Below are 10743 nucleotides of genomic sequence, written 5' to 3'. Positions count from 1 at the left end.
GGTCAATGCAAACAATAGCCACACAATAATTAATTAACATGGTTGGTTCACTTTTCACCTTTGATAATTCTATATCTAATCCAAACAATTGAGTTCAAATAGATTTGTTTGATTAGTTGGGTTGATCTAAGTCATATTCATTCCTAATGATCTCAAATTAATTTTCTGTCGATTTTAAACTTCATTTATTACATGATATTTTAAAAAATAAAAAACTATTTTGCTAAAAGCATTAATCTCCTTTAAAAACCGAACAAGCGAGTTTAAGTGGCTTCTAATTTTAGCTGAGAGAAAAAACAAAAAGACATGTTCTATTATCGTTCTCTCATTTTAATAGACAGAAATGTTATTTCAAGATTTGTTTTTAATCCCTTAAGGAGTCGCCATTGGAACAAAGTCAGGAGTGATAATTGTTAACCTGTTGGGACTGTAAGGGGAATCAAACTTTGTATAAACATTAAATTAGAAGAGTGAAATGTAAAGGAATACAGAATCAAGGGCGAAACAGTAATTAGCTGCGTCCTCTATTTTCCACTATTTTCTCTCAAAAGTCAACACATACATAACCCCTAGTTGGGCAGGTCTTAATCAAGTTTCAAGTTCTTACACTATGAATTACGAATTATTATTTGAATTTGTTTTAGTGAGTCTCATTATTTGTAATTTTGTTCGGTGAATAACAAGATTTTCATTAGATATGTGTAGTGATGTTTATTACAACTAATATTTGCGGGAACATTAAAATGTATTTCTACATCAGTGGTATGCTTAACTTATTCTCACTTTTTTTTCTCACACTTATAGTGTACTTTTTTTTCTCTCTCTACTTGTATTATGATTTTTTTCTCAATTATGATTTTCTTAAAAGTTAATTATGATTTTTTTTTTCTCTCAATCTTAATCCAAATTTACGGGGACATCTTACACATTACTCAATTTCCGCGCGGATGAAACTTTTTCCAAATGAATAAATAAATGCATAAAATATTCTGAAACAACTGATTTTATTTAAAGCACTGGAAAATAAACGTGGTATAGATGTATGCGTATTCAACTGCAAATACAACTGGAAATAGAAATAAGGCTAGTGTAATAGTGTGAATGATAAATGGTAATAGTGCTGGAGTTGGAAGAATGGAGTATTCCACCTCACAGAGGAGAAAAACAGAAATTAATAGAAGAATGGGTAAAGACCCACCATACAGAGAAGATTCAGGGAGAAAAATTGATACCATATGCCTGCCTTCCTCTGTCACACGTAGTCCCTCAAATACACACTTTTCTTTGGGTGACGTGTGCTCTTTCTAACGATTTCTATGTTACCAGCATTCTCTGTCACTTGACCCCTTTGCCCTTTACCCATTTCAGGTGTGCATTCCCTCTTTTGCCCTTTCACTTTTATACATGTTACATTTTCTTTTTCTTTCCTTCTTGATGACATAGCCGTTAAAATGGGTCACAACCCGCGAGCCAACCCGGCCCGTCACGGGTTCGGGCCGGGTTGGGTTTGAAAAATACAACCCACTTATATGCGGATCATATTTCAACCCGGCTCATTTAGACCCGGCTCATTTAGACCCGGCTCATGCGGGTTGAACCCGTAGTGAGCCGGGTTGGCCCACCAGCCCACTTACCTAATTTTATTTTTGAATTTATTATTTTATTTGTGAAACCCTAAAAAATAAAATATTTTCTTCACTGTAATCTCTGCTCTCACAAATCACTCTCATTGTACTTGCTCTCATTTGACGGTGTTGTGACCCTCACTTCACTGAAATTCTTCAAGCAAATAAAACACCCTTCCTTTTTTTCTTCTCCTTTCTCCATATTTTTGTTTTCTCACTTCTCTTTTTTTTTTTCTTTCAAAAACCCTATAATGACAAAAATAGGGGTTTGCAAATTTGTTTTTTGTTCTGAGGGATTTGAAGACATCAAATGATATTTTCATGTTCGGACATGATTATATTAGATTTTGTTCATTTTATTTAAATAATTTGAGTATACATTATTTGAACAAGCTCTTTTTGATATCTTTGAATTTGGAAAATTATGTTACAGATTAAACTATTAATTTTTTNTNGATNTTGTTGAGTACTNGTTCTCTTTTTTTTTACTAATATTTTTTTATTGATTGTCGGAAAATCTTTATTAGTGAATTTGGAGACAACAAGAACAAGGGTCAAGGATTACAATAAGAACAAAGAATGATGAATGTAATAAACTTATTTGTATGTTTTTTGTGTTTGTTTTTGAATGACATTTGGATTATATTGTACTTTTTATTATTATTTTGAATTGTCTTTAACATAATTTTTTGGGAGTGAAAATTGTTTAAATTTAAATTACGGAAAGTTTGAATTTTTTTTTTATTTTAAAAAAAATGTAATTAAATAGGCTAGTGAGCCAACCCGTTTACCCACCAGCCCGTAGTGGGTCGGGCCGGGTTCAAGTTTTTCTGGCTCGTTAGTAAATGAGCCGGGTTGGGTTGACTCACTAAGTGACCAACCCGTGGTGGGCCGGGCCGGGTCGAGTCGGGTTACCCGTTTTGACAGCTCTAAGTGACACTTTTATGCATGTTACCTCAATTATAGGAATGAATTTCATAGAAAATTATCTTTTTTTTCCTCTGTTTTCTCACAAAAGTCAACATCATGCATAACCCTTACTCTACGTTACAGGTCTTCATTAAAGTTCTTCGAAATTTCCCAGTGTGTACATACAATTATTTAGAATAATTATTTAGAATAATTGACTGGTCTGTTTAAATTTACACATTATAAATTATAAATTTATTATAAACAGATCTATTTCTATCAAATAATGAACCATTTTTCTTAGTCATGATGTGTAATTTGGTCTTATAAATAGAAAGCAAGGAAGTGTTGCTGTAATTTAATTAGAATTAGTGATGCTGATGAAAATCTTGTCCAAATAAAATTCAGGTATTACAAATATGGACGAAACTTTTTACAATCATATTTGAACTTATTGTTATATCAGAAAAATGTTTATTAATATGATTTAGTTTTGCATATCTGTAATCTGTATATATTTCCATTTGTATTCAACAGATTATATCAATGTAAAGACACTCTTTGCTTTAATTAAAAGAAATTCACTTTGTTAAATGATTGTATCAAGAAAAAAGGACTGAAAAGATTAAAGAACATGTCAATTATGAGAAAAAACAAGTTCAATGCTCATAAAAAAAACCAAACCGAATGGCTTCCATGCTGCTGTTTTCTTCTTTTTCCTCTTCTTCCTTCTTCTTCCATGGTGTCTTTCATGATGTTGTTTTCTTCTTTTCTTCTCTTCTTCCACGATGTCTTCCATGATATAAGGATCATCAAATCTAATGTCTTCCATGAAGCTATTTTCTTTTTCTTCTTCTTGTTCCTCTTTTCCTTTCCCTTCCCTCTCTTATTGGTATATGGATCAACAAACCGGGAATGTCTTCCATGATGCAGTTTTCTTCTTTTTCCTCTTCTTCCTTCTTCTTCCATGGTGTCTTCCATTATGCTATTTTATTCTTCTTCTGCCTTTTCTTCTTTTTCTTCCTCTTCTTCTTCTTCTTCTTCTCCTTCTTCCTTTTCTTCCTCCTTTTCTTATTCTTCCATGATATAAGGATCATCAAACCGAATGTCTTCCATGATGTTGTTTTCCTCTTTGAATACATGGATATTCCTGTTGCTTTAACAATCCCAAACATACTTTCTTCATATGTAACCTTCACATGATTCCATTCCTTTTCTAAAGGTTGTTCAAACAAACTACCATACATTAAATTTAGATCACAGAGGTATGTTAGATCGAATTCAAATTTCGTCTGCTCCATCAAATAGCTGCTTCCGCCAATTTGATATTTCCCATTAATGTACACTGCAGGCCTAAAGGTTCTTAAGTTATCATATTTATTCATATGTATAATAAGAAGAGAAAGAACTCTGGCAGGAAACTTATTACGAAACCAGAAAGAACATGAAGGTCTACTGCTCTTCAGATCAAACCACTTTGGAAAACTTGCTCCTGGAAAATAGAAATTAGCTTTTCTAGCTTCGTGCAGTTCCTGTTAGTCATACATAATTCATAAAGAACTCATTAGCTTACCAACATTAAGAACACTACGTATTACCAATCAAAAAATTCAAAAGCAAGACAAAACCTTATTTAGCAACATGTCTAAGCTGGTGGAACTCAAAGATATACAGTTTGGTGCAGTGAAATATTCTAATTTTGGTGGAAACCGTCTGATTTCCTCAAGATGTTTGCAATGAGTCACATTAAGCCTTTTGAGGTTGTGAAATTCTTTGATGCATTCAGGAAGGTGTTTGAAATTATTGTCCTGTAGATATAAATCACGCACTCGTGCCAACCGCATGAAACCTGCTGAAAAGAAGTCATCATCCAGGTTGCAAGACGAGGCCGAAAACCAATCTAACTTTGAAGGAACCACTGAGCCTACTTTATCTTCAACATCTTCTGATTTTATCCATTGCTACTCCTTGCAATTAGTAACACTAAACTTAATCAAGTTAGGCATCGTGAAAATGCTACTTCATAAGTGAACAATTTCACATGACAAGGATAACTCTTCGAGTCCAATAAGATTTTGAAACGACAGTGGCAATTCTTTAATGGGAGGCTCGCGCAATTTAAGTTCCATTATGTTTCCCATCTTTCCTAGTATTTCTGGAAATTTCTCAAGATTGGAACAAAATGAAAGTTCTAAGCTTTCAAAGGTGGGCAAGTTGAGAGGTGGAAAACTCGTAAGCCTGATGCAACCTTCTGCATGCAATATTTTAAGTTTACTCATAAAACCAATTGAGTCGTCAACTACAACTAAATTCTTACACCAGTTAAATGAAACTTCCTCCAAATTTACTAGATCAGACATATCTGGTGTCTGTGTTAAAAATTTGCACCCGTCAAAATTCAAGACAGTTAGATTCTCGAATTTCTGCAAAGAAAATAAAGAGAAAACAAGTTAAGATATTTATATTGTTTTTAATAATTTACAAGATGAGGAAAACGCTCTTTAAGCTTGCCTTTGATGAACCAAGGAATCCAAATGACGTGACCATAAGGTAAAATGCATGTCACAAGTTTGCTCGGATCAAAATTTGATGGTAAACAATTTGAAGGGTATCCATGCCATTCCAGTACTCTCAAACTTTTCTGAAAATAATTGGGACCTTCGGAAAATTTACCATTTCTAATGATAAGTATTTTAAGGTTTTTCATCCTTCTGAAGGCGTTGGGATTCCATTCTAGCGTTTCTTCTCTCTCAGATATAGACAAATCCAGGCGTATGATTTCAGTTTTCCTAGTTCCCTGTTAATGCAAAAGTCACATTCACGAACCCAAAAAATTCACGTGTTAAAAGAACTTTGCAAAATTGTGAAGAGAAAAAAAAATACTATGATGTGAACAGATGACATAAAAATATTAAATCAAGCTAAGAAAGCATATCAGTCACAGATGAAGCTTACTTACCTTGTTGCGTTTTAAAACATGAAGGATATCTTTCCCTAACCATAATCTCCTGCGCTTCCCTGGCTTTTCGGGTGACTTTTGCCGGTCAATATGTCTACCCATGTCCTCAATCAAGTCGTGCATTTCAATTACACCAAACCCTTCATCATCCCACCAAACCTTTATGATAGATTTATCCACCAACACCCCAACATGATGTTTCATGTTGTTATCATAAAGAACACCAAGTATATGTTCAACTTCTTCCAAACTACTTCCTTTAAAGAAACAGGCCATGTCAAGAAAGACACTTTTTCTTCTTCCTCCAAAGCATCATAGCTTACTTCAAGTATCTTTAGAATTTCACTCTTAAGAATTCTTTTGTAATGGTCAATCGCAGACTCCCATTCTTCTACACTTTTTCCAAACAAGTTGGAACCTATTACTTGTAAAGCCAATGGAAGACCAGAAACATAAGTTACTACACGTTTCAACACGTCCTCGTAACTTGGATCAACTTTTTCCCTTTTGAAAGCATTCCATATAAGCAATTGAAGAGAATCATTCTCATTCAGTTCCTCCATGTCATAAGTTCTTTCAATCTCATGAGATTTTAGGAGCTGTTCGTTCCGAGTGGTAATGATAACCCTACTGTCGGGACCAAACCAATCAGCTCTTCCGGCAAATGCTTGTAACTGCTCTCTGTTGTCAACATCATCTAGAATCAAGAGAACCTTCTTCCGCCCCAGCCTCTCCTGTATCATTGATGCTCCTTCTTGCCAACTTGTTAAGATGATATTCTCTCTAAGCATTTTTGAAAGAAGGATGCTTTGTGGGTGTTTTAACCCATGTTGGTTTGATTCTTCTCTTACATTTTGAAGAAAACATGAACTATCAAAGTCATCAGCAATTGAATTATAAACTGCTAGAGAAAGTGTTGTTTTTCCTAACCCACCCATTCCATGGATCCCTATCATGTAGACAACATCATCTGATCCAACATCCAAAAGTTTCTTGACTTTCTCCACCTGTGACGGTAGGCCAACTGGGTAATCCGCAACATGTAAAGGAGCATGCAAGAGAAAAACAGAGAAGGGAACAATCTGTAAAGAAAAACAGGACAGAGAAAAGAATATAAGGGGAAGACACATAATCTTTTCTTATTCCACCGCTTAACAGAAGGTGCTCTATATAAGCACTACTCCTTACAGCAAATATTCTTTCACATGGGCATAACGGTTTTCCCCTAAAAGGGTGACACGTCACTTAGTAACAAAATCTCTAAGATATATTGGTTGACGGATGACCCTCTTAGGACGATCAATGGAAGCATCTGGAGCACTACTTGGGCCATGTTCAGAATCTGCAGTGGTACTTGGGTTGTCATCCCCTTGTGCATATTCCATAGGATTAGGCCCACTGGTTCTTTCATCTCCCTCCGGATGGAGAAGCACCTTGTCCTCAAGGTGGAATTGCTCTTTCAGAACTCCCCATGGTTCCCACGTAGCATCTTCTGGTGGAAGACCCCTCCATTGCACCAAGACTAAGTCAGAATTTGGCTTAGTGTTCAAAATAGCTATGGGTTCCAATATGGGTTGATTATCATTGAATTCCAAGGGAAGTTTTGAAGATGTTGTTGGGGGATTGCCCTTGTGTGTTCGGAGAAAACTGACGTGAAAGACATTGTGGATTTTGGCAGTTGAAGGAAGCTCTAATTTGTAAGCAACTTTTCCAATCCATTCCAACACCTGGAAGGGACCAAAAAATCGTTTTTGTAACTTGCCCTGGTAATGACCAGCAACTGAAACCTGACGGTGAGGGCGGAAACGAACATAAACCCAATCTCCAGGTTGGAATTGGAGATCGCGACGGTTGGTGTCTGCTCATTGTTTAATATCTGCTTGTGCCTTTTGAAGGTTGTTGTTGAGCTTACAGATGATGTCAGCTCTAGATTGCAATTCAAACTGAACAGCAGCGTTTGAAGTGTCAGAGGAAAGACCTTGGGGAATAGATGGTGGGGGATGGCCATACACGACTTCGAATGGGGTCATCTTGATGGAGGCGTTAATAGTGGTATTGAAGCACCATTCGGCCCATGGAAGAAATTTGCCCCACAATGATGGCTAGTGATGAACGAAGCAGCGAAGATATTGTTGTGATTCGCTGCTTTAGTGAAAGGAACTCGACATTGGTGGACAAATACTGCTTTAGATCAGATAGAAAATCCAATTGAGGAATGGATAAAATGAGAAGGCAGTGCTCCTGTTGTGACTGTGAGAGCCTGGATAAAGCATCTGCTACTGAATTACACTTTCCTGGGCAATATTGGATCTCAAAGTCGTAGCCCAACAATTTGGAGAGGTAATGTTGTTGATCTGGTGTAAGAACCGTTTGTGAGAGCAACTCTTTGATTGAATTCTGGTCTGTTTGGATAATGAATATTCGGCCAAGTAAGTACTGCCGCCACTTTTGTACAACTGAAGTAATTGCACAGAGTTCCCTAATATAAGTGGATGAGTTTTGCAGCTTCGGGCAAAACTGTTTACTGAAATAGGCGATGGGATGTCTGTTTTGAGAGAGAACAACCCCCATGGCTGAACCAGAGGCATCAGTTTGAACTATGAACATGTGCTCGAAACGGGGCAGCGACAAAACAGAAGCATTCGTCAGTGCTTCTTTCAATTGTTGGAAGGCCTGTGAGGCATTCTCTTGCCAAAAGAATTTGTCACGTTTGAGGAGGTCGGTGAGAGCACTGGCTATGGAGGCATAACCTTTAACGAAGTGACGATAGAATCTAGTCAAACCCAAGAATCCACGAAGAGACTTGACTGAGGTGGGTGTTGGCCAATCAAGCACAACTTGGATCTTACTAGGGTCTGGCTGCATACCCTTATTAGAGACTATGTGACCCAGGTAATGGATGGACTCCTTTCCGATGGAACATTTCTCCCCTTTAAGGTGAAAACTATGCTAGACGAGCAATTGAAAGGTGCACTCCAGATGATAAATGTGTAATTCCAATGTTGGGCTATAGACGAGGATGTCGTCAAAAAATACAATGATGAATTGACGAAGATGTGGGCGAAAAAGGTCATTCATTGTGGCCTGAAATGTAGAAGGGGCATTGCACAACCCAAATGGCATAACTCTGAATTCAAAATGGTCGTTATGTGTGCGGAAGGCAGTTTTGTCGCAATCGCTAGGAAACATCAAGATTTGGTGGAACCCTGAAAATAGATCCAACTTAGAAAACCAAGTGGCATTACCCAGTTCATCTAATAACTCATCAACAGTCGGGATGGGAAATTTGTCCTTCACAGTGGCGGCATTGAGGGCACGGTAGTCGACACAAAAACGCCATGTCCCATCTTTCTTCTTGGCAAGGAGAACTGGAGAGGAAAAAGGACTTGTACTAGGCTTAATAAAGCTTGAGTCAAGCATTCGTTGTACTTGTTGTTCAATTTCGTGCTTTTGGTAGTGGGGATAACGATAGGGTTGTACTAAAATTGGTGGAGTATTTGGATGTAGTGCAATACGGTGATTTATGGGTCTTGAGGGTGGTAAGGTGGTGGGTGGTTGAAAAAGAGAGGAGTATTTGTGGAGGAGGGCTTGAAGTTAGGGTTGATCAGAGGTGGGAGTATGTGTAATAGTGGTGGTGGGGAAAGGACGGGGTGTAGTTGTGGTAGTAGAGTAAGAGTGTAAGGATGGTGCACCGGTAGGCTCGAGTGTGAGTTGGAAAAGAGCTGCAACACTATTTGTTTGTTGCAGTCTCCGTAATTGGTGAACCGAAATAGGGCTTGGAGTTGGGCCTGTTTCTCCTTTCAATTCTACTAATTGGCCTTCCCACATGAATCTCATAAAAGGGCCATTGTAGTCCATCACAAATGGGCTTACTTGAGTCAACCAATGAACCCCTAAAACAATGTCAGTTCCAGAAAATTCTAATGGATACAAATCAATGGAGAATTTTAAAGAGGCCAAATGAAGTTGGGCCTTGGGACAAAAAGTGGAGCAAGGAAGAAAGTCACCGTTACCGACCATTACCCCAAAGGAGTGGAAGTGGGCTCATTCTGGAGCTGAAGGAAATGAGCCACCCGACTTTGTATGAAATTGTGTGTAGCCCCACTATCCACCAAAACTTGGACTTTGTACCCGTTAATGGATCCCGTCAAACGTAGTGTGCGAGGAGCCCATTGACCCGAAAGTGCATGTAGACTGATGAGGCCTGATTCGGGAGAAGAGTCATCTATTAGCCGTGGATCCAGGTCTGGTGGTGTATCTGGGTCATCATCTGGTTCGGTGGAAACTAGAAGGAGAAATTGAGACTACAACGATGGCCACGTGTATACTGTTCATCGCAGTTGTAACACAAATTCTTTTCTTTCCTTGCCTGCATTTCTGTCTCTGTTAATCTCTTGATGGGTAATTTGTTGGGGGGTGTGGGCAAGAGCGGTGGTAGTGGTTTTGGGGAAGCAAGTGGTGGTGTGTTGGTTGGTGGAGATGAGCGAGGGAAGTGGTTCAATGGGGGGGGGGGGGTTGCTAAAGTGTTTATCCTCATGTAGCTTGGCAAACGCAATAGCTTGGTTTAGGTCTGACGGTTGGAGGGTCGTGACCTCTCGTCGAAGGTGGGGTTTGAGGCCGGAGATAAAACAACTCAAATAAAAACTGGTGGGGTAACCGGAGATCCTATTAGAAAGTTTCTCAAACTCAGAGAGGTAGTCTTGTAATGAGTGAGTTTAGGAGAGCTTGCATAGGGTTGCGATGGGATCTTCAAACTTGGAGGGAGCAAATCGGAGCTCGAGCGCTCGGAGGAAAGAATCCCATGATGTGAGTAACCCATTGTTGTGCATCCACTGAAACCAAGCAAGGGCTTGTCCTTCAAGAGAAAAGGAAGCAAGCTGGATGCGTTACTCCGGGGGAGTTTGGTGGAAGGTGAAGAACTGATTAGCTTTAAAGATCCAGCCAAGGGGATCCGTTCCATCAAAAGACGGAAGGTCCAATTTCATCGGTCTGTAAGGGTTGTGGGGAGGTTTATGGGTGAGTGAGAGTTGGTTCTCAAGATGGGATGTCCGATTGTCAATGTCCACGAGGGTGTTGGAAAAATTGGCTTAGGCTGGTAAGATTTGTTCTAATTTGCGGTCAAGAGAGGTGAATGGGTCAGGTGAGTCGGCCATGGATGCAGGGAGTAAGATGCAATGAAAGCACCAAAATGTAAGAGAAAAACAGAGAAGGGAACAATCTGAAAAGAAAAACGGGACAAAGAAGAGAATA

General features: G+C 38.4%; 1 protein-coding gene across 1 annotated transcript in view; it reads right to left on the bottom strand.

Annotated features, from left to right (window-relative positions):
* LOC106763232 (TMV resistance protein N-like) overlaps positions 1–8049 on the bottom strand; it is an 11863-nt gene extending 3814 nt beyond the window's left edge. The window contains exon 1 of the mRNA XM_014647442.2: positions 6191–8049. Coding sequence (XP_014502928.2) covers positions 6191–6623 — 433 coding nt within the window. The 5' untranslated portion in view covers positions 6624–8049. The remainder of the gene's footprint in view (positions 1–6190) is intronic.
* Between the last annotated feature and the right edge of the window lie 2694 nt (positions 8050–10743).

Source organism: Vigna radiata, chromosome 1 (genome assembly GCF_000741045.1).
Source record: "Vigna radiata var. radiata cultivar VC1973A chromosome 1, Vradiata_ver6, whole genome shotgun sequence".
Lineage (NCBI taxonomy): Eukaryota > Viridiplantae > Streptophyta > Magnoliopsida > Fabales > Fabaceae > Vigna > Vigna radiata.
Note: the sequence above shows the minus strand (reverse complement) of the source record. Positions and strands in the feature narration are given on the sequence as shown.